This window comes from Pseudorca crassidens, chromosome 3 (genome assembly GCF_039906515.1).
Source record: "Pseudorca crassidens isolate mPseCra1 chromosome 3, mPseCra1.hap1, whole genome shotgun sequence".
Classification (NCBI taxonomy): domain Eukaryota; kingdom Metazoa; phylum Chordata; class Mammalia; order Artiodactyla; family Delphinidae; genus Pseudorca; species Pseudorca crassidens.
Window position 1 is genome coordinate 126,274,498 of NC_090298.1, and position 23,134 is coordinate 126,297,631.

The 23,134-nt window shown below is 55.5% G+C and overlaps 1 protein-coding gene across 2 annotated transcripts in view; it reads right to left on the reverse strand.

The window, feature by feature from the left end:
- The window catches only part of PDGFRB (platelet derived growth factor receptor beta), a 38,554-nt gene that overhangs the window by 14,636 nt on the left and 784 nt on the right, over positions 1–23,134 (reverse strand). Inside the window, exons 2-10 of one of the 2 annotated variants that reach the window (XM_067732247.1) lie at positions 7,431–7,476; positions 6,038–6,361; positions 5,243–5,509; positions 4,398–4,525; positions 4,110–4,281; positions 3,373–3,565; positions 2,552–2,667; positions 1,097–1,220; positions 452–663 (exon numbers count right to left, since the gene is read on the reverse strand). In XM_067732247.1, the coding sequence (XP_067588348.1) occupies positions 452–663; positions 1,097–1,220; positions 2,552–2,667; positions 3,373–3,565; positions 4,110–4,281; positions 4,398–4,525; positions 5,243–5,509; positions 6,038–6,361; positions 7,431–7,470 (1,576 nt within the window). In that variant the 5' untranslated portion in view covers positions 7,471–7,476. Of the gene's footprint in view, positions 1–451; positions 664–1,096; positions 1,221–2,551; positions 2,668–3,372; positions 3,566–4,109; positions 4,282–4,397; positions 4,526–5,208; positions 5,510–6,037; positions 6,362–7,430; positions 7,477–23,134 lie in introns of those variants that run through there. The other variant, XM_067732248.1, reaches the window with a different exon arrangement.

Below are 23,134 nucleotides of genomic sequence, written 5' to 3' on the forward strand. Positions count from 1 at the left end.
ATGGTTTACAAACATACCCTCAGGGGGTTTACACCCATAAACATGCCTGTGTACATGCTTACAGACACACGCTCTAGCTTTACACATGTATGTGGGGATTGGGCATTCTTCATTACTTGCTTTACAAACCTACACTTGCAGGGTTTGCACCCACGTCCAAGGATCAGGCATGCTCGTGTACACAGCTTAGGACATACATACAGTGCACATACAAAAGAAGACAGCACTGTTCATCGTCATGGTTTATACACATACACTCGTGGATGTACACATGTGTGGCAATATTGTGCTGCTGTGCAAATGCCTGGGAAGATACACCCACAATGCTCCTGAATGCCATGGCCCTGAACGCTGACTTTAGCCTGCTGTGGGCACAGGCACAGTTCCAAGTACAGCAGGGTTGAGGTGGGGGTGAGGGGTCGTCAGGGGCTACGGAGGATGGAGGACTCACAATGTGGCACCACGGTGACCTCCTGAACGTCTTGGCCCAGAAGGTTGTGCAGCGTGCAGCGCACTGACAGCGGTTGATCCACACGGCGCAGGCGCAGTGTGCTCACCACCTCGAACTCCTGCTCCTCTGCCCAGTATGTCACGTTCGTCTCCAGCAGGCTCTCCTCCTCGGAACTGTTCCCCAGTGGCGTGGGAGGCAGCTCCAGCGGACACCTGCCGGAGAACCAGCCAGGTCGGCTTCCAGTCCCTTGCTTCCCTATGCGGGTGGGAAAACTGAGGCCAAAAGCAGGCAGAGCCACCGGGTGGTGGTAGAAGGAAGCTGGGCGCGTCCAGTTCCTTTTTCCCACTGCCTGGTCCTGAGTTGGTTCCTCCCGTGATCCCTCAACTGACCAGCAGGGGCGCACCTACCCCAGAATTGAGAACCTGGATTGCAAAATCCACTCCCTTCCTTTGACCCTCAGGGTTAAGGCAAGGAAAGGCAACAATTTAGGTCATGCAGAGCATCTCCAAGAAGCCACATCTTCTAGGATATGGATCTAGCCTGGAACAGTGTTCCCAGAGGATGGTGTTGGACTAGATGACCTTCATTGGGTCCTTCCAGTCAGCTATGGGTACCCTGGGAGACCCTGGCCCAGGGTCTGCTCACCTTTTGAGGTCGCTACAGGTAGACCAGCTGAGGTGTGGCTGGGGCATGCCCCGGCCACGACAGCGGACTGTCTGCTCGCCGCTGGCAGGGTGGCTCTCGCTCAGCTCCAGCACACGGACAGGCACTGCAGGGAGAGGGGCACGGGCCAGGAGGTGGAGAGGTCAGGATAGACAGTCAGTAAGAAAGGCCCTCAGGGAGGACCTGGTCCAGAGTCTCCCTTGGGGGGAGGGGAGCTTCAGACTGCAGGTGAACATTAAATACCAGGAATCACCATGTGAAAACTGACAGATTCCCCTTGTGGGTACTTCAAAGGGAAAATCTCAGTAGGGTGCTAGTCTGTCTTTAACACCTCTCTGAGATTTGCTAATCTTCCCTTTTAACAAAGAGAGGGCAGGCCTCAGGATCAGAGCCCTGGACCGGCAAGAACATGCAGTTAGAATTTAATAGCACTGTTTTGTTTTCTCAGAGTTTATTTTAGTGGTTGCTTTATGACATGTGATGCTGATTTTCCATCTACAGTGGAGAAGTTCACTTTTCATTCAAAATAAATTTATTTTTAGAGAGTCAATTCACAAAACATTAAGTCATTATTGTGTCATTTCTCTGCTCAAAATCCTGCAGTGGCTCTTCATTTCAGTCACAGTAAAAGCCAAAGTCCATACAAGCGCCCAGGAAGGCCTACACGATCTACCTCTCCTGTCCCCCCAACTGCCCCGTCTCAGCTCTGACCTCATCTCCCACCGCTCTCCCCTTCACTCTGTTCTGGCTACACAAGCCTTTCTGCGTTGCTCCTGCCTTTGCACTGCCTGGTGTGCCCTTCCCCCAAATAGTCACTTGGCTAATGCCCTCACCTTCTTCAAGTCTTCACACAAATGTCATCTCCATGCAGCCAATCTTGATCATGCTATTTGAAATTGTAACTCTCCCCACTCCCCTGCCCCCAGGACTCTACCCTCCTTACCGAGCTTTTCTGTTTTTTTTTGTTTTCTTTCACAGCACTTGTTTGTTACCTTCTAACCTTGTACATGGTTTGCTGTTTTTTCCCCTTTTTTGAATGTTTATCTCCCCCGCACTGGGATGCAAGCTCCACAATGGAAGGGCCTCAAGAACCTTGAATGGACTGGCATATTGTGGTTGCTCAATAAATATCTAATTAGTACTATAGTGTAAGTGGTGTGTGAGAAGGAAAAATCATGCCACTGGGATGTGAATGCCTGAGGTTTTGTAAACACCAATCTAGCCCAATGACCTTCTCGTAAAGCTGTGGAAACTGAGGCCCAGTGAGGGGATGTGCATGCAGCAGTGGTCAGTGTCAGAGCCTGGCCTAGAACCCAGCCTCCTGAGTCCTGGACTCTCTCTTCTCCTCCTCCTGTGGGTGGATGGACAGTGTAGGAATGGCAAGACAATGGGGGTGGGAGGGTCAGGGGAAGGAAAGCAGGGTGGAAGGCTCCTCACCGTTGACCTGCAGCTGGAAGGAGAGCTGGGCTTCAGCATCCTCATGGAAGGCCCGCATGGTGTAGCGGCCAGCTTCAGCCACCTTCACCCGCACCAGTGTCAGTTCTGACACATACCTGATGAGGAGGACAGGCCAGGAGACCCAGCTGTCAGAGCTGGAAGAAGTCCTACAGCCCCCACCTTTCTTGTAAAGACAGAAAAACAAGGTCCAGGGAGTGGAAGGGGAGTGTCAAGGTCACATGGGTATCAGTAGCAGTGCCAGGACTTTTGAATCCCCACCCATAGGCAGCTCCAGTGAGTCAAGGGGGAGGGTTAGGACGGATGGGGTGGGGGGCGTGGTGGAGGGGAAGCACCATCTCCATCCGTCCACATCTCATCCCTTTCAGAAAGGCCTGACACTGCTTTATTCTAACATGCAGCACCTCAGGTCAGTCTGCTAATCTCCAGCCTCAGGGCCACCATTCTTGCATAGGTGCAGTGGCCTGCCTGCACCCTCTTCTCCAGTCATCCTGCCTTTTTATCCGTGGCTGCTTCCGGCTGACTCCACCCATCACAAGGACAACTAAACATCTGGGTGATCGGATGACCAGAGTCCGTTTTCCCCTCTAGACAGGAAACTCTAGGAAGGCTGCAACTGTCTGTTCTGGTCTATGCAGCATCCCCAGTGCCTGGCACAGGCCCCTGGTATGGCGCCTGGCTTGTAGTAGGCTCTCAGGAAAGATGGGCCTCGATAGGTTTGTCCAGTAGCTTAAGGCTGTGGGCTGCCTGCCGGCTGCAGAGAATAGTAACTTCAAGAATGAAGCGGACAGGCCGCCGCTCACCGGGTCTCAGACACATTGCGCGTGGACAGCGCAACCTCGCCGGCGCCGGAGTCACCCAGGGTCCGGTTGTCCTTGAACCACATGACAGTGGGCGGCGGGTAGGCCTCGAACACCACCTGCAGTGTCCGGCTGCGGTGAAGCTCCGCGAATTGTACAGGGTCCAGCTCTCCCAGCAGCCGCACGTAACCGCTCTCTGCAAGGGGCGGCCGTCAGGGGCGGGGCTATGCCCGGCCTCCAATGGGGCAGCACCTCCTGGGGGCGGGGCCTCAGGCTTCAGGAACTGAACCAGCGAAGGAGTTACCTGAGTTGGGGTTCAGGTGGGTACTGTGATGGACTGGAGCAGGAGCCGAATTTGGGGCTGATACTGGTTTGGGGGCTGGGCTCAAGATTGGGACTGGGGTTGTAGTGCTCTTTGGTGTGCTCTGTCTCAGGATTGTGGCGGAGATGGGTTACAGCCTGGCTGAATTTGGGGATGGGGCTGCCTGGGCCGGGGATGGCAGCTGGGATTTAGAAATCGGGTTGGGGCTCAGGTTCTGGCTAGGCGGGAAGTCTAGGTTGGGATTAGGATTGGAATTGGGGCTGGTACTGTGCTTTGGTTTTAGTTTATCCTGAAAAGGGGGCTTTGCTTGGCACTAAGGCTAGAGATGGATTAGAACATGGCTGACAGTACCCCAGGGCTGTGACAAGGTCTGGGTCCAGTTCAGACTGAGGGCTGGGGGTAAGCCTAAGGCACACACCGACCACGGTGACATTGATGGCCTTTTCATCTCGATGGTCGCTCACACTTTCTGATACATTGCAGATGTAGGTCCCTGAGTCTCCCAGCTCGGCACTGGGGATGTGCAGGATAGAACGTATGTGGGGCATTTCAAAGAGGAAGTCGGTCACTGGCTCCACCAGCCGCCCACTCTGTAGGGAAAGTTGGGGCAAGCCCCCCACATCAGGAAAGGTCCATGAAGTCAGGCTACAAGCCTGAAATACCCATCCCTGCCTGTCCCTTCCTCCCACCCGTGGCCCGGCATTACCTCCATGCGTGGGTATGTCCACTCAAAGTTGACCACCTCATTCCCAGTCACAATGCACATGATGGTGATGTTCTCCCCTTGGCGGACCACAGTCTGCACCGCATTCACTGAGACGTTGATGGATGACACTGGTGGAAAGAGACTGGCTTAGGGCTGAGGAAGTCACCCCCCAGCCACCAGCACATCCGTTTAGGGAGGGGGTGGGGGTCCAGAGAGGGAAGGGATAACTGGTGTGGAAGATTCACTCTTTCAACAAATATTTATTAAATACCTACTATTCTAGGCACTGGGGCTTTAGCAGGAAGCACAACAGACAAAATTCCTGTCCTCATGAAGCTGACATTCTAGAAGGGGTAACAATTTTGAAATCAAAGTACTCTCTGAGCATCTGAGTACAGAAGAAATTTATTGAGCACAACCATATACTCTCCATCTTTTGTTTTATTTAATCTTCACAATAATCCCACTAGGTAAGCAGTCAGCATTATCCCCATTTTACAGAGGAAGAAGCAGACTCAGAGAGATTATGTGTCTTGTGCAAAGTCACTCAGATGGGAAGTGGCAGAGCTGGGATTCAAACCCCACTGGTTCAAAGCCTGTGCCTTTGCCCACCGCAGTATACAGCCCAGCTCCACCACTAATGCTTCCTGTGACCTTGGACATACTCCATCCTCTTTCTGAGTCTGTTTTCTCATCTGTAAAATGGGGCAACACACCTGCCTTCCAAGGCTGTAGTGAGAATTCAGTGAAAAATGGAATTGCACACTGTGTTATCCGAAAGGTCTGTACCTCTGTGGAGGGTCATACTTGCCTCTGCTGAGCACCAGGCCAGAAAGGGGGCTCACCCTGGAGGCTGTAGACATAGTAGGCATCCGAATCCACCTCCCTGTCCCCGATGGTGGTTTTGCAGACGTAGGTCTTGTCCTCAAAGGTACCAGAGAAGCCACGTTGGTGGTCATAGGCGATGGGCAGAGGGACATCCACCTTCTTCTCATGCAACGTCACCACCAGTCTCGGGTCCGTCACTCGGCATGGAATTGTGGTCTCAGTTATTTCCGTGAGAAAGATGAATAGTTCCTCGGGGTCAACAGGGAGGAAGCCCACAGTGGGATCTGCCATAGGTGAAGCCAAGAATACGAGTCAGAGGAGCTGGGTTTCTGGCTATGCCCTGATTTTCTCGGTTACCTTGAACAGGTCTCTTTCTCTCTCTGGGCCTCAGTCTACCCACTACAGAATAAGCATGCTCTCAGAGGTCCCTTCTAGCTTTAGCATTTGATATGGACAGCACTGGCCTGAGAAAGAAGATAAGTTGCAAGTGGAAGGGCAGCTGGTACCTGGAGCTTAGAGAATGGGGAAAATGAGATGTGGAGGCCGAGAGGGTGCATACTGGAACCAGCTGAGAATGCAGAGTTCTTGGGAACCAGGAATGGGGTGGGCTGGCAGGGAGCAGACAAATATTCAGGGCAAGGGGTGGGAGTGAACATACTCCTGGACTGAACCAGGCTGGATTCCCTGATTCATCTGCGTTTCTGAGACAGCTGTGTTTCACCATATCAGTAAGGCACTTTCTGAACTTCCCCCAGATGCCTGCAGTTGAGAAGAGGAATAAGGGAGTGAGTACACAGGCCGGGGGCCCTCACCTGGCACAAAGATGTAGAGTCGTTTTCGCTCGCTGGCCTCCAGCCCATGGGAGCCTTTGTAGGTACAAAAGTATTCTCCTGTGTCTAGCCCAGTGACATTGGTCAGTGTCAGCACGCTGGAGAAGGTGCCGTCCTGGCTCGTGGTCATTTCCTGTGGGGGCTTCTGGGACATCCGTTCCCACACCACTGGAGCTGGACCCGAGCAGGTCAGAACAAAGGTGCTGGAGAGATTGAGGACAAGCTCTGGCCCCGGGGGTGTGATGACCAGGCCCCAGGAGGCCCGTGGTCCCAGCAACAACAGCAAGGGCAGCAACAGCACCTGGCCTTTGGGAGAGGAGACATCAGGGCACAAGAGCATGAGCACCTCTCCCCACAGCTGACCCTGAAGAACACACCTGCCTAATCCACAGAGAACACAGACTGGAACCCATGGCTCTGAGACCTGCTTGCCCGGGGCCTGGTCTCCAGGGACTCCTTCTGGCCTCCTGGCCTCTTGACCTCAGTTCCTAGAGACCCCCAGCCTTGGAGTCTTTCTGCAGTGCAACTTTCAGGCTGCAGGCATGTTCTCTCAAAGGCATCAGGAAATCCTCGGGAAGCAATTCCCAGGCCTCCAGTTCCTGCATTACTTCCCAGGTCACTTTCTGAGCCTCTTCCCTGCAGCTGCCCCAGATGTCCAGGTTCTGCCCCAAATCCCAGAGATGGCCCTGCTTGGGGAAGTGGTGGCCAAGGTAGTCCAGAGTGAGGCAGACTGGGACACAAAAGATACTGAGGCCCCTGGAGGCTGAAGGGGACTGGGGATCGGGGGATGTCAAGTGATTGGTTTCCCCTCCCCTTGCTGACACCACCGGGGAAGGATTCTGTAAGCCTCGCCCTCCCCACCCTGGCCCACTTCGGCAGGGAACATGAGGTGAAAATAAGCACCCACTTAGACGGGTGGGTGCCCAGCCGGTGGGTCGGTCATCTTTGGGTGGGCCTTTGGCTGGTCACTGATTGCCTGGAGAAGCCCACCCAGACTTGGGAGCTTACAGTCAATGAGGGGTCCAGGCAGGGAAGGGGAGTCCCCCACTGGAACCAGACTGGCCGGACTAGTACCAACGAGTGCTGACGAGAGATGGGAGACCAGGGTGACTGTTAGGGAATGGGGTGGGGACTGCTGGTGAGGGGACATGGATTTGAGCTGATGTCTCTGGACAGGCAGAGGTCGACTGAGGCCTCCGAGCTGAGAGGTGGGCAGTGGAAAGAGGCCTCCACTGAGAGCAACTGGAAAGGCAGGGAACTGGTCAAGAGCAGAGCAGTGCCCGGGCCCTGGTGCTGGCATGCACCACCCCGCCGGCTCCAGATCCCACTTAGCTGGCTCCCCAGGGCATTCCACCCCTGCCCCGAGTCTACCTACCTTCGAGGACAGGAGCTCGCATGGCACTCGGAGGCCGCATGGTATCCTGCAGAGTTAAACAGGGGTCAGGGCCCAGAGTTGCCAGAGGCAGCGCCAGGGCCCCTCTTTGCCTGGGTCCTGCAGAGTAAGCCCCAGCCTGAGCCCCCCAGCCTCTGGATCCCTCGGGCTAAAGTCAAAGGCTACTCAGAGCCCCCTCCAACAGGGCACTCATGCCCAAGGAGCTCCCTCCCCTGTGCCAGGCCCATTCACAGGGTGCCTGGACCCTGCTCTGGCTCTGCCTCTACCTCCCTGATGGCCTCGGCCGAGACCCCTGCTTCTCCCTGGGCCTTGGTTTCTCTGTATGTATGTGGGGGGCGGGTCTTGGGCTGGATGGTGTCCAGGGGCCCGCCAGCTCTAACAGCCTGTCCTCCGGGTGACAGTTCCAATACCAGGCTCTTATCTGCCAGGACAAATATTTGGGAAAGTGTGATGAAAGGCCTAGGGGAGAAGGAGGGGGTAAGCCAGAACCCGGAGAACTCCCACAGCTCCACAAGCACAACAGGAAATGGAGGCGGCGTTGGGGAGGGAAGCGGGGGCTGTGGAATGTGGGGGGCACACACCCCCCCCCCGCACTGGCCCCCTTTACTCAGCCCCAAGCTGCCCAGGGAGGCCCAGGAGGGAGGGGCCGGGGGCTGGGCCCAGGGGAGGCCACCCCGCACAGCACGGCTTCAGCGGTCCTTGGAAACTGTTGAATCCAAAGCCCCCACCCACACCTCCAGGGTCCAGATGGGGAGAGTGAGGCTCTGAGAGGGGAAGAAGTTTACCCGAGGCTACACAGCAGCGCTTGTCCTGGAGGGAGACAAAGGGACTGGAATGATAGAGGTAAAAAGACAAAGACGCCAAGAGACAGAGAGAAAGGAAGCACCGGGTGATGCAGGCAGAGGGAGACAGAAGCAGGGACACGGAGAGAGATGGATCGCACTGCGTGCGTCTTTGCCCTACCCCTGCCCTTGGCAGCCCCTTCCGAGGGTCCAAAATAACCATCGATAGCCAGGCTTGCAAAGGTCTGACTGTAGGATCAACAGGAAGAAGGCCAGAAGTGGGTGGGGGTCATAGAGCAAGAAATGTGGGAGAGACCAGGTGACAAGGCAACCGGGAGAGTGGGGCTCCTGCCTTCCCTGAGTGGCTGCCCTGCCTGGCCCGGCTCCTAAGGCCACACACCGATTGCTCCCACTCCACTCTCATCTCACCCCTTTCAGTTCCCATGCCAGGGCTGGGATCCGGGTTTGAGCCCCAGCAGGGCTACCTCCTGCACCATCACTATCTCAGTGGCCTCAGTCTGCAGCTCTCAAAATGGGACAACGGCAAGTATACCACTTACAGGGCTGCACTTACACATTAGTCACGGGACACAGGCAATGGCCCTGGCTTGGGGTCGCTGGTCTCGGCTCTGCCCAGTGCCCTCAGAAGCTCCCTGAATGAATCTGCTCTCCTTCTCCTCATTCTCCCCATCCCTTCAGACCGGCCTGCCTGAGGGTCCCCTCTCCCAGTTGCTTTAGACTCAAAGCCCCGCCAATCTGAGGCCCCCTCCACGGTGCCCTCCTCTCCCATCCCTCCTGCCCCAGCCCTCCAGCTGGATGCCAGGCCTCTTCCAGCAGGAGGGAGCAGCGCCGTGGCAGAGCCAGCATCCACCACAGAGGCCTATCTGTCCCTTGGTGGGTGCCCCTCTGGATCCCCCCTTCCTACCAGAGATCTCAGCCAAAGAAAATCGTTAGCAGCGGAGGCTGGGGGAGGGGGTCATTTCAGCCTCCCTGCCCCTCCCCTCCTGGCCTCCCTGGCTGGCCACACTGTTTATTATTCTAAAGGAGGAATTTGGTCGGCTGGCCTGGAGATGGGAGGTCATGGCAACTAGGACTGGCCTGGCTCTGGAAGGCTGTGGGCCGGGCCTCTGGGCGGGCAAGCGGCCTCCCCCACCACCCCCGACCCTGGCTTCTCTCCTGCTAGGCCTGGCGCTAAGGGGGCTTAGAGTCCCTGAGACTCTGAGCTTGGAGGGGCCTTCTTGAACGGGCAGCAGAGGCCCAGAGACGGACAGAGTCATGGCCCAGTCACACAGCAAAAAGATGGAATCAGGCTGCAGGGAGAGGATGGGCTGGGCACAGGAGCTCAGGGAGAGTGCAGCCACCTTCGGGAGAGTATGGACAACCAGGGATCTTGGACTGGCTTCTCTCTTTATGAAATGAGCATTTCACATGGGGCTTCAGACCTACTCTGAGACTGAGTGTGTCTCCAGCCCTCTCTGGGACTCAGTTTCCCCATCCACACAGGGAGAGGTTTGGATGGGTCATCTCAAAGAGCCATCGTGCTCTAAAACTGCCAGAGAGAAGATTCTGGTCACTATTATTCCTGCCGTGGTGGGTTGGGGACATAGGGACTGATGGGAGGAAGGGCAACATTCCTGAGGCTGACGTAGAATAAGAATCCATAACCCATCTCATTCCATGGATTCAATCCCCTGACGATTTGGTCCCAGATTTGCTGTGTGTACTTTGACAAGTTGCTTCCGTCTCTGGACTTCAGTCTTTCAGGTGACTTCCAGACAAATAAACGGGTGATGCGGACACTCAGGAGGTGGCAGGGGGAAGCGTGGTGTGGGCCACCGGCCGGTGGACTGGGAAGAACCAGAGTGGGGCTTGGGACATGACCTCCTGGGTCATCTTGGATGATTCCCTGACACCCCCAGTTGTCCATCCAATGCCTTATAGACTTCTGTGCTTCCCAGGGGCTGCTGTATTTCTAGCCGACCCCAGAGGGGCCCAGGTGGCTGATATGGGGGTGGAGGACTTGCCTGTGACCACTCCCCTTCTTCAGGGGCAGGGCTGCGCTCCAAGGAGGGACCACCTGGGACAAGGTGGGTGTCATAGTCAGGGAGGAGGCATCCCCCTTCCTGCCATACTCTCCTGCCTGGGGAGGCCCTTGGAGCAGAGAGAGGGAGGGGACCCTCGGAGATCCCCTGCTTCGCACATGAGGCGAGTTCCCGTGATTCCTCCTATCTTGGCCAGGTTGGGGGTATGAGGACCAAAGATGAGATAATTGCCCAGCTCCTCACAGTGAGTCAGAGGGAACCCCTCCCTTGGTCCAGGGGAGAACCCCAAGTGAGCAGAGGACCGCAAGCCCAGGAAGGACCAGGAGCAGAGGACCGCAAGCAAGCGTGCTTGAGGAGTCACTGTGAGAGCCCCAGCCTTCTCTCCTTCCTGCTCATACAAGCTTCCACTCCTTTCCCACCGCCTTAATCTAAATAAATCCAGTCCATCTTGGCCACATCCGCTAGCAGCAGCTTCCCTCCCTCGGGGTCCCGAGGCTCCCACGACACAGGCAGGCCGGGGGCGGGGGTGTGCTGCATGGCTGCCAGTGGGGAAGGCTTGCACACGGAGAGCACGTGCACACACAGCACAGGCTCCTGCCTACGCGCTCGTTCACACACTGCTCTGAAACACACCCGTGTGCAGCGGGCTCTGCGTGTGCCCAGCCCTCACGTCGGCACCGGACACGTGCACGCCCACACATGCACACACGCAGCTCCACGGTGCCCAGACTGCAGCCTCTGTGCTCTCCCATGTGCCCATGTGAGGTGCGCACATGCGCGGCAAGTCACATGTATACCCGGCACAAGCAAAGCTGTGCACATACAACACACACAGAGCATGTGCACACGGTACCCTGAACTCACCTGAACACACGTGCACATGCGGGCACAGACAAGCCACAGATCCGACACGTGTTGTGTACTTACTGTGCCAGGTGCCGTTCTGAGCACTTGACATAGATCTACTCACTTGTTCCTCAGACAACACTATGAGGTAGATACAAGGATCATCCCATTTTAGATGGGGAAACTGAGGCAGAGAGAGCTTATGGCAGTTGCCTAGGAACACAGAGCAGAGATTGAGCCAAGGCGGACTGCTCTGCCACCATTACTCTGTTTACTGGGTTTGGCTGGGCTGAGGCCAGCGGGGACTGATGGAAACAGACCGGACTGAGATTTATCCAGCCCAGAATGACAGGACTTGGCGATCTGATGTAGGGGGGCTGGAGAGAGAGGTACCCTGAGCCCCACCCCTATGTCTGGCTTAGAGTACTAGCGGGCAGGAGTGTGTGTGTGCTGGGGGCACAATACCATCTTCTGAGATGAGAATGTGGCGGAGGAGAGGGTTTGGGAGCTGGCACTGATCTAGTTTAGAATTTGGAGGGGCTGCGTATCTGAGTGGACAGAGGGACACTCAGTCTGGAGGTGGGGAACAGGCTGGGCAGAAATAGCAGTGAAATGGGGGTGGGAGGAAGCCCTGCTTCAGGGAGAAGCGGGTGCTTGAGGCCAGCAGTCTTGGGCCAGGGATGCTCTGAATAAACAAGATGCCAGAGGGAGGAGGAGGCCCGGCCGTGGGGTCAGAGTCTTGGAATGTCAGAGCTCCGAGGCCCTCAGGAACCAGCTATCGGATCCAGCCCCCTTACCGTGCCCCACTGTACAGATGGGGAAACTGAGGCTTGGAAAAGGACAGGGGTAGGTCTCAGTGTTTTGACCTAGGCAATCCTGGGCTCAGTTGACCAATGGGGCACTGAAGCACACCTGACTGGGCAGCCCCTGCCTCCAGCCCCGGCTCAGATGTGAGGCTGGTGGCTCAGGGCCTAGGGTTCAAACCACAGCTGCTGCTACCTCCCTCCCCACAGGATACCGACCCCCCTTGCCACACACAGACCTTTATATCACCTTCCCTGCATTGTCCCAGCCTGGCGGGGATTGGAAACAGACTCAGAGGAGGTGACTTGCTAAGTTGCTGGCAGAAGGGGGGACACAGACTCCGGTCTCCTGCCTGGTGGTCTAGTCCTCTCTCCTCCACACCACAGACACTTCACAGCTCCTGACACAAACTTTGGGGACAGATCCCTGGCCGAGAGTAAGGGATGTGGGTTCTAGCTCAGCCCTGTCACCCTGGTCCTGCCCCTCTCTGAGCCTCAGTCTCCCCATCTGTACACAGGGTGGGCAGGGCTGTCCTAGGAACACTTCTGGGGCTGACATGGTGTGACTCTCAGGACCCTGCTCTGGAAGAAGCTGTGCTGAATTAGAATGCTGGGGTGGGGGTAGGGTGCGGGGGAGGGGCCCTAGCCAGGATGTCATGACTCAGCTCGAAGAAGGCAGCCAGCCCCAGTCCTGGGCGTGCGTAGGGGCAAGAGGTATCTGGAGCTGGAGACTGAGTCTTCCCGCCAGCGGTTGGGAAAGCACAAGAGTGATGGCAGAGAGTGTGGCCCACGTGGGCTTACCCCAAGTGGGCTGAGTTTTAGGTAGACTCTTGCAACACAGGTAGGGGAACCCCATCCTGGGAGCCAGGGAGGAGAGCCGTTTCCGTTGGGTTGGGAAATAGTTACGGGCTGCGGATAGAAAGCTGGGAAGGGGCTGAGGCTATGCGGCTCTCACCTGCCCCTCTCGATCCGATGCCCCTTCTGCCGCTAAAGGTTCAGCACTCCACCCTACACACTGAATCTCCCCACAGACCTCAGGATCACATAGAGGTCAGAGAGGGTGTGCAACCTGCCTCAAATCACACAGTGATGCAGCTTGATCACCCAGGCCCAACTCTCTGCCACGCTGCTTCTAGACCCAGAGGACCTTCCTGCTTTCCAGGTACCTATGAGGTCTCCCAAACAAAGCAGCAGAAGTCAGCTAAGCTGGGGCCTGGCATGGGATCCAGCTGTTCTGGAAGTCCAGGGGAGTGGAAGGACAGTGCTAGTTCCATGGACCGTCAATCTGATGCCCCTACCCCTGCCCCCTCCAGCAGAAACTTGGTGGCCTCTGCCTGCCCCATTGTACCAACCCCTCCCCTATCACCTCCAGTCTGTCCCCTCCTGCCTGTTCTCACACCCTAACCAGAGGAACATTTCTGAAATCCCCGTCTGACCATGTCCTTCCCTGACACTTCCATGGCACTCCATCCGCCCTCACTAAAGGCCAGCTTCTTAGCCCAGCCTTTAAGACCCTTCAAGCCCTGGCCCTGCTGACAGACGGCTCATCATGACAGAGGGGGGAGGATGCTGTCCTCCCAGCTCCCCAGGGGCCCAAGTGAGGCTTCCATGCTCTTGTCACTCACTCTGTGCTCCTGTCCCCAGAAGGCCTCCCCAGGGACACAATGGAAAGAAATGACCTATTTTCTGGAAGTTCAAAATAAGACGAAACATCTGTCTGGATCGGAGTCAGGCTGATAAAGAACGGGCTGATCCCCCCAGTCCGAACCCCTGCTCCTGCACACCCCCTCACCCGCACTTGGGGGTAGGGGGAGCAGGCCAAGCTCCTTGGAACAGTTCATGGGAAAGCGCTCAGTGTGTGCCTCACGGCCGCTGGGGGCCCGGGGGAGGGGGCCTGGGTCCCCACACGGGCTGGGAAGCGGCCCTGAGAAGGAGGTCAGGGAGGGAGGGAGGCCCACTGCACACGGCTGTCCCCCCGCCTGCCGAGCAAGCACTGCTTGCCTCCCCCGGTGCCTCGCGGGCCTCTCTGTTCATCCCCATGGCCACTCCCCGGCCCATATGGCCTGGCTCTGCCCAGGCCCAGTGATCCCTGGACTAGAGTCCCCTGGATCCCAGCTAGGCCCCAGTGGCCCCTTCAAAAAGGAACAAGGACTTAGAAGGCCTTGAAAATAACAACGAGAAGAAGAACTACCTATGATTTAGTTCTCATCACCCAAAGCCTGGGCTAAGGCCTGAACGTGAATGATCTCAGAACAATCCATGACATCGGTGTTGCTTCCGCATTTTACACACGAGGAAAGCAAGGCACAGAGAGGTCAAACCGTTTGCCCAACGATTTCACCAGTCCTGGAGCTGGTGCTCGACCCTGGGCAGACTGACAGCACACAGGCTCAACACCCATATGACAGCCTCTCTCAGGCAGGAGGCAAAGATGTCAAGCTTGTGTCTGGCACACAGTACGAGCTCAATATACAATTCACCGGGTTTATTCTTTCACCCTCTGTTTTCCAACCTCTCCTTCAGTCTCCTTCAGCCAGGTGAACCTGGCAGGATAAGCGGGGAGGAAGTCACACCATCTTTCACAGAGCCCTTTAATCTTAGGGCTGGGAGGGGCTGTAAGTCCTCCCAATTCACATCTCCCCCACCCTTTCTGCAAACAAAGGGGTTGTCCAGCCTCCAGCTGCACACCTCCCATGATAGGGATCTCACTACCTCACCCGCAGCCCATTCCATTCTCGGACAGCCCAGGATCCTCAGAGGTCAGACTATTTGAAAATTTTTATTCCATTGAGCACAATCTGTCTCATCGTATCCTCTACCCATTGGTCCTGCTTCCATTCACCAATGCCAATGCCCTCCACCCTGCAACAAGGATGTTTTTCTTCCCATTCATTTTTCTGATGCTCCCCAATCTGAAAACAAACAAAAGCCCTTACTAATTCAGAGCCAGGCACTCTGCGAAATGAGATGACCTGGGGGTTTTGTTTTAGCCTCACAACAATCCTGTGAGGAGGATACAATCAGTATTCCCATTTCACAGAGGGGGAGACTAAGTCTCAGAGAGGTATGGCAACTTGCCCAAGGTCACACAGCCGATAAGTAATAAGCCAATGATAAGCTGGGATGCAAACTCAGGCCCTTCTGACTCCAAACCTGTATTCTTCACTGCTCTGCTAGACTGCCTAGCTTCTGCCCAGAAACAGGTCTGATCACAGAGAAACACTCCCACATGGGTTCACCCTAATGGGGTCCACACGGAATCCAGGCTCTCAGGGATGAGGGATCCTCAGAGGTTACAGTCCTGTCCCTCCCTCACTGAGGGGCAGAGTGAGCAAGGGATCTACCCCAGCTCACCCGGGAATTTGGAAGTCAAGTAAGGGTAGAACTCAGGACCTTTCTGCGACGTCACTGCAGAGTCTGAGGGTCAGCATCCAGGCTGAGGAGAGGAGTCTCTGCTGAGGACAGCCTGGGGCTGGCAGAGGCAGTGCCCAAGCAGGTCTCTGGTCTACCATGAGGCCTGTCCCAGACGCCTCCGATAAAGAGCATCCTGGTAGTCAGGCTAGGTGGGTGGTCAGCTCTGCCACAGGCCTGCTGCGCTCAGGGTCCAGGCCTGCCCCTGCTGAAGCTCCAGCACCCCTTCCACTGTTCACAGAGGGCCTGGGGGCCTCTGCAGCTGCAGAGTTCCAGGCCTCCACCATCCCTCGGCTGCCCTCCCTGAAACCCGCCCCCCGCAGCCAACCCCCAGTCTCATCTCCAGCCGGTGCCATGGCAACGGGGAGCGTCAGGCCCTGGCAGCCAGAGGAGCCCCTGAGAGGGGTCCCAGGCTGAGGCTGGGGAGGGGGGGGCGCAGCAGGCGCAGACAAGCAAACCTTCTGTTCCCCTGGCTGCTGCCAGCCCGAGATCAGCCCTGGGCTGGGGTGGGGGCCACACATAAAATGGTTCTCAGAGCCAAGTGGGCAGGGGGCAGGCCTCGGCCATTCAGACGGACCCACCAGCACGCGGCCTTCCCCCAGCAGCCCAGAGCCGGCACATCGGGCAGGGCAGCTAGCTAAGGAGAACCTGCGTCTAATTGCTGCCAGTTACGGAGCATTGAGATTCCCCTCAGAGCCCTCCTGGGCAGCAGAGCCAGAGGGGAGAAAACGCCCACGTTTCACTCCCCCTGGCTTTCCCAGCATCTGTTCTTTCACCCCTTCCTCCAGTCGCTCACCCCGAGTCTCCCACTTAACTGTTACTCAGCCTCCCTGTGCCTCGGGTTTCCCATCTGTAAGTCAGGGCTCGTCATCGAGTTGTCAAGGCCTTTGAATGAGTTAATACAAGGAAAATACTCAAAGCAGGGCCTGGCACACAGCCCTCGGCCAAGTCAGTGGCCACGTGACTGTTCTTCATTCACTCACGGGAGAATAAGTCACTCACTCATTCACTCACTCGCTGGCCTTGAGACCCTGCTAGGCTAAGCTTGTCAGCAAAGGATGCATGTGGGAAATGGGGTGATGGGAAAGCCAGGAAGGGTAGCTGCAGTTGTTACTGGTATTGTCAGCAGGCTCAGCTTGGGTAGGGTCGGGTCTCCTCCTGGCACACTCAAGGATTTAAAGGCCAACCCAGGACCAGAACCCAAGTCTAATGACTCCCAGTCCACTGTCTGCCAACCAGCTCTTTCTTCTACCTTTGTTTTGGCCTCTTAGTTTGATTTTTCACAAATGAGGAAACCCATCTAACGATTTGGGGGATGTCTTCAAGTTCCTCGTATGGGATTAGGCATACAGTAGGTGCTCGATAGATGCTTACCCAGCATGAGAGATCAAATGGCTGTGTAGAGTCAGCTCTTCCGGTCCTCAGCTGCCCCCTAAAAACTCAGCACTCCCTGGGCTGGGAAACTGGGATAGGCAGGCGATGGTGACCCTTGCCCTCCAGGAAGGTGATGGGACGGGCTGGTGAGGGGGCAGCACAGACACATGGGACCCTGATGCCAGCAGGCTGTGCCTGACGCCTCCCGGGGCAGTGAAAGCACATGGAGGGGCTCAGCCAGGCCGGGGGCCGCAGTCCCAGCTAGAAGCCACTTAATCCAGGTCAAAGTCCCAGTTCTACTACCTCATAAACATGTGACCTCTCTGAGTTTAACTTCCCTGAGTCCCAATTTTCTGGAAAACAGCAAAAGAGATATCCTTTTCCATTGCTGTGAGGGTTAGAGATGATGATGAAAGGCTCCTGAGGTATAACAGGCGCTCAGTAAATGGTAATTATTATGATTATAGGACGAATTCAAGGGGGGAGAGGGTGGCCTTGAGTTGGGTTCTGTGGTGGACGATGCCAGGGAAGGGTATTCCACAGAAGCTCTGCGTGAGCAGTTAGGGAAGGGGGAGATCACGAGGCATCCGGGTGGTGGCAGAGAGAGATCTGTTAGGCTAGAAACTGGGGCTCTTCAGCAAAGAGGCAGGGGATGGGCAGAGAAGAAGGGCAGAGGCCACTCTGGGAAAAGTTTGGGGTGCTGAGTAAGGACTTGGGCTCTGCCCTGGAGGCACTGGGAAGCCACCTTGTCAGGGTATTGACAGTGAGAGTAGGGGGCTAGCTGCTGGTTGGGCAGTGACAATGGTGCAAGTCCAAGCCCTTATGGGGATGGGGGGCCTCCACAAAGGAGAGTGACGGGAGTAGGTTGGCATTTTGTGGGAGGCCGTGGATTAGAATGGGGACAGTGGAGGCAGTGAGACCAGTCTCAGGGATGAAGCCATCTCAAACCCAGCCTGAACTCCCTGGCAGGACCAGCTATATAATTTGCGGGGCCAAGTGCAAAATATAAATGCAGGGACCCTTGTTAAAAAACTATTCAGCATTTCAAGGCAATGCTAGGCCCTTCTAAGCGTGGAGCCCGCTGTGACTGCACATGCTGGACGCTCCTGACGTCACCCCTGCTCCCTGGACTAGAGGGGAGGCCAACTGTCTGTCCATCCATCCATCCATCCATGCAGGCATCCACCAACCTGTTTATCCATCTCTCCCCTACGCTTATTTATCACTCTTTCATTATCCATTCAGCAGAAAGGCCCCAGCCTGGGGGCTGATAAGGACACAAATACAGTTAAGACAGGAGTAGCCCACGGTCCACTGAGTCACACCTGAGCCTTTACCTTTAGGGCTTCAGTGACAGGTTTGTAAATCTGAGCCCTGCCCTCTGCGGCTGACTCTGGAACTTCCCCCCCCCCCCCCCCCGCCCCATCCATGACCACTTAGGCTCAGCCTCAGGAGTGGAGAAGCTAGAAGAGGACGTGTCACAGCTCGTACGGTTCCACTTCCCAGAACAGAAGGTAACCAGGGCAGCAACACGTGAAATACCCGCACAAAGGCTGGCAGGAGCTCTCAGGGGCTAAGAACGGAGCTGGATGGAGCCTCTGGGGTCACTGAGCTGTCCCCTTGCCCCCCACCCCGTCACTTTATGTAAAAGGAAATTATGGCCAGAATGGAGAAGTGATGTAACCAAAGGCTCCGTGGTCCACAAGACTACCCAGAGGGTTTCCCATCCCTCGTCGGGATGGTGCTGCCCCTTTTCAGCCAGAAGTCTGCCCTGGGGCCTCACCCCGGGGAGAGCTGGAGCCTAAGCCCTGAACCACAGAGGTGGATGGTGAAGATTCAGCGCTGGCACAGAGGGAAGTCCAGACCTGCAGGCCGGGTCCCGGGCTCAGTGCTATCACTGACAACCTGTAGGACCCGAGGCACGTCCCTCCTCTTCTCTGGACCTCAGTTTCCCGTGCATATAGTAAGGAAGTTGAACACAGTGATTCCCATAATCCTCTTCACTTCTGACCTTCAGGAACCATCTGACCGGCCTGGCCCTGCTGCCCCTACCTCCCAAGCGACAACCCTTTCCATCACAGGGCAGAGGAGCTGGTACCTCTGGCAGATGAAAGGTTCTGGACACCTGAGACATTAAATAGCTCTGATCTGAAGCGAGGAGAAGAGAGGGTACTAATGCAGTTAAAGCAATACACTTTGATTTTCAACCTCCTGCACTAGGCTGGGCTGGGGCGTCCCAGAAAGCATCTGGGAAAGGCGGATCCTGGGGTCACGGCCTGGGGGGTTCAGGAAGCTCTTTTGCCTGAGGGTTCTGGGCCTGAAGTCTTGGGAGGGGCTTCTACACTGGAAGCAACAGTGTGTGAATTCCACACTCCTCCCATTAGAGGTGGGTCTCTGCATCCATTCCCTTGCCTCTGGAGCCCATCATTCATTCATCTACCATGCGCCAAAGCCTTGCTTCCTTTTGAAATCAGAGCCTATGAAGTCTGAAAATCAGCAAAGGGTCACAGCATCCACACATACCCCCTCACAGGCAGTCCTCCTGACCCTCCTTCCTCAGGATCTCAGGAAAATAGGGCTATGGGCACTGGGAAAACACGACCTCAGAGCTCCCCAAGAAACTGAGTGCATTAACAGGCCGCTCTGACTGTCAGAAGGTCCCTCCTCCTTGTTACAGGGCACCGTTTTCCATTAGAGGTCATCGATCCTGACCACTTTCTGTAATGTGTAGAAAAAGGGTAAGAAAAAACCCTTTCACTGTGAAGTTAAATATGCATGATCCCTGAGCACACACAGAGCTTGTGCAACTGCCCATCTGGGCTGGTGTGGCTTGGAATCCTGGAATTGTTTTAGGGCTGGAAGGAGCTCAGAGATCATCTTGTTCAAACTCCTTGTTTTACTGATGGGAAAACTGAGACCCAGAGAGGGACTGACTCACCCACAGTCGCACAGGATGGGTTCCTGGGTCTGATGACCACCTCTGGCGCTCTGAGGGGCGCCACAGCTGAGATCCAGAACCCACCCAGCCTCTCAGTCGCGGACTCTGGAGTCAAAAACACCCGGTTTAAATCCTGGCTCTATCGCATCCTGGCTGTGGGACTTTGGGCAACTGACTTAACCTCTTAACCTCTCTGGGCATTTCTTCATGTGTAAAATGGAGAGTTTATATCCACTCCTCGAGGTGGTTTGCGCTGATTAAATTAGTTCAGCAAATATGAAGCACTCCCTGAATGCCAGGCCTGTTCCAAGCGCTAAGGCATACAGCAGTGGACTTGACGGTAATGGATGTAAAGCACAATGAAAGTGCTCAGAGAGGGCTGGTCCCAGTTCTGTCATCCCACACACGTGGCTTCCCAGTTGAGGCGTTACAGGCTCTGATGCTGGGGAGACATGGTGGAGGGTTGCGGGAGCTGTGGAAAACAGGGCAGGAAGATCTCCCCCTTCCAAGGTCCACTGCCTGCGGGGTTCTGAACCACGTGCAAGAAATGGGGTGAGGGGGTACATTTCAGGAATGTCTGGGGCCTCTCTCATTCCTTCCTCCCTCCTCACCACTCAGCAGCCTGTCCTGAGCAAAGCACCCAGAGGAGTCCCCTCCTTCAGCCTAGAAGGCAGCTGGTCTCAGAGCCAGACTGTGCCTGGAGGATAGAGTTGAGCCTTTAGCACACCCGTGGTGCCCAGGTCCCTTCCCTTCTGTGGGCATAGCACTTCATGAGGTGCAGACCAATTTCACAGCCAGGTCATCCCGTGCAGGAGGCGGGGAGAGCAGCTGCTCTCTCTTAGCCTTTGGCATTAAGTCCAGCCCCAGGAGAGGCAGGAACTGTGCTAAGCACCGTATCTGTATTATTACTATGTGGACCCTGCATCCCACCCTACTGCTCACAGAGGAGGGGCCTGACGCCCAGAGAGGCAGAGCGCTAGCCCAGGGTCACACAGTCAGCCGGACCAAGGGGGGCTCATCAGATGACCAAACCTGGTGTTGTTTACCCACCGTGCCCACTGCCTTCCAGATGCGCACACAGCAAGAAAGAGGACGTGGGGGCCTGAGGTTGGCCACACAGTGGATTTGAGTCGAGCCAGGACCAGTGCTGGGTCTCCTGACTCTGAATCCACGGTGCTTTCCGCTGCCCCACATCTGTGGGCAATTAGAAGTCTCATCTCTTCTTCCCACAGAGGAGGGAGGGCTGCCCGATCACCACTGAAGGGAGGGGACTCACCAGATGGTTTCCTTCCTCACTCAGGACCAAGCCAGGGCCCGGGTGGACCTGGGAGCAGGTCAGGCCTGAAGCTAATCTTTCTGCTGGAGAAAGTGCTGGAGCCAGGAGCAGGCTCTGTGGGAGGATGGAAACTCTCCGCTCTGACCAGGGGGGCTCCCTGGGAGCAAGGGGGTTAAGTCTTTGGTTTCAGGTAGACCTCGGCCTAAATACCAACTCTACCAACTAACTGTGTGACCCTGGGAAAGTCACTTAGCTTCTCTGAGCCGTGTTTTTCTTGTCTTCAAAACAGGGGTAAGACAATAGCCAGGACATGGAAGCAACCTAAGTGTCCATCAACAGATGAATGGATAAAGAAGATGTGGCACATATATACAATGGAATATTACTCAGCCATAAAAAGAAACGAAATTGAGTTATTTGTAGTGAGGTGGATGGACCTAGAGTCTGTCATACAGAGTGAAGTAAGTCAGAAAGAAAAAAACAAATACCATATGCTAACACATGTATATGGACTTGAGGACACGAGAAGGGGAAAGGGTAAGCTTGGACGAAGTGAGAGAGTGGCATGGACATACATACACTACCAAATGTAAAATAGATAGCTAATGGGAAGCAGCTGCATTGCACAGGGAGATCAGTTCTGTGCTTTGTGACCACCTAGAGGGGTGGGATAGGGAGGGTAGGAGGGAGATGCCAGAGGGAGGAGATATGGGGATATATGTATACGTATAGCTGATTCACTTTGTTATACAGCAGAAACTAACACACCATTGTAAAGCAATTATACTCCAATAAAGATGTTAAAAAACAAAACAAAACAAAACAGGGGTAAGAATAATACCTATTCCAAAAACCTGTTGTGGGGGATTATAAGGCGTACAAGGTTCCAGGCTCTGTGCCCAGCACAGGGTAAGCACTCCGTGATGGTGACCGACATGGTCTGCATGTCCCCAAGGGCTGTGGATTCAGGGCCCTGAAGCTTGGAGGCAGGGGAGGACTGCCTGATTTCAGAAGATCTCGTTAGAGGCCTCTGTGCACTTTGGGATCACAGAGGCAGGGGCACTACCCCCCTTGACATATAGGAAAATGTCTGGGGGACAGACACACATAAGGTTCTGGAAAGGCACCTGAAGGAAGACAAGAGGCCTGGGTTCTGGGCTCACCCTTGGGAACACCAGGTCTTCAGTCAGTCCCTCCTCTCCTTCACAACCACATTTTCTCAGCCCCACTGGCCTCCTGGGAACACTGGGGCCAGAACACTAGATGGGGAAGCCTGGGGCCCAAACGATCTCTGATGTGTAAACAGAACACGAACAGAAAGAGAGGGTCAAGCAACAAGGCTCCAGGATGATGGGCGTAGTAAGCTCTTGGAAGACTAGAAGAACGTGGGAAGGCTGCCTGGAGGGGGTAGAATAGGGAGGGTGCTTGAAGGAAAAGGGAAAGTGGTAAGGAAGGGCATGCCCACTGGCAGGATCCTGAAGATTCCTTCCGGGAATTCTGGGATCTGACCGTCAGGAACACAAAGCCCAAGTCTGGCGTGATGGGGCAGGGAGGCTACTGTCTCCCTGAGCTCTGCCGCCTACTAGCAGGGCAGTGTGGTACAGTTTTGTGGCTGCTGTGAGCCTCAGTTTCCTCACTCGTAAATTGGGTATAAAATCAGTCCCTGCCCCTGGATTTGCTGGTGAGCGTTACATGAGATCATGCTTATAACACACTCCACATGGTCCTGGCATGCAGTAAGGGTCCATCAGTAAGTAGCAGCCGCTATTAAGAGTTTGGGCTTTCTATAGGCACCTTCTACCAGGGAGACTCACAGAAGGAATCAGATTCATATTTAAGAAGGAGGGAGACAGTGAGGAGGCCTGAGCAGCTGCCTGGGACCAGAGGAAAGGGCCCAGCAGCCAACCCCCCTTCTTCACAGAGGGGCCCCCAGATCTGACTGCTAGATCCCAAACCCCCGGCCCAGGCTGCACGACTGTGACTGTTAGGAAGGGCCTGCCATGGCCCCCTCGCCTTCGCACTTTCCCAGCCGCTGGGGGTTTGGAAGGACATCTTAGGAATCTGGAAAATTTGCAAATCCATTTAAATCCTGAGAGGTTGCCTGGCGGCCGACTGGCTTAGAGCCAGACAGATTCTTAGGGACAAGGCTTGGGCCCAGGGACAGAGGCAGTGGATCTGAGGTCCCCGTTCCCTGCTAGGTCCTCTTGCCATGTA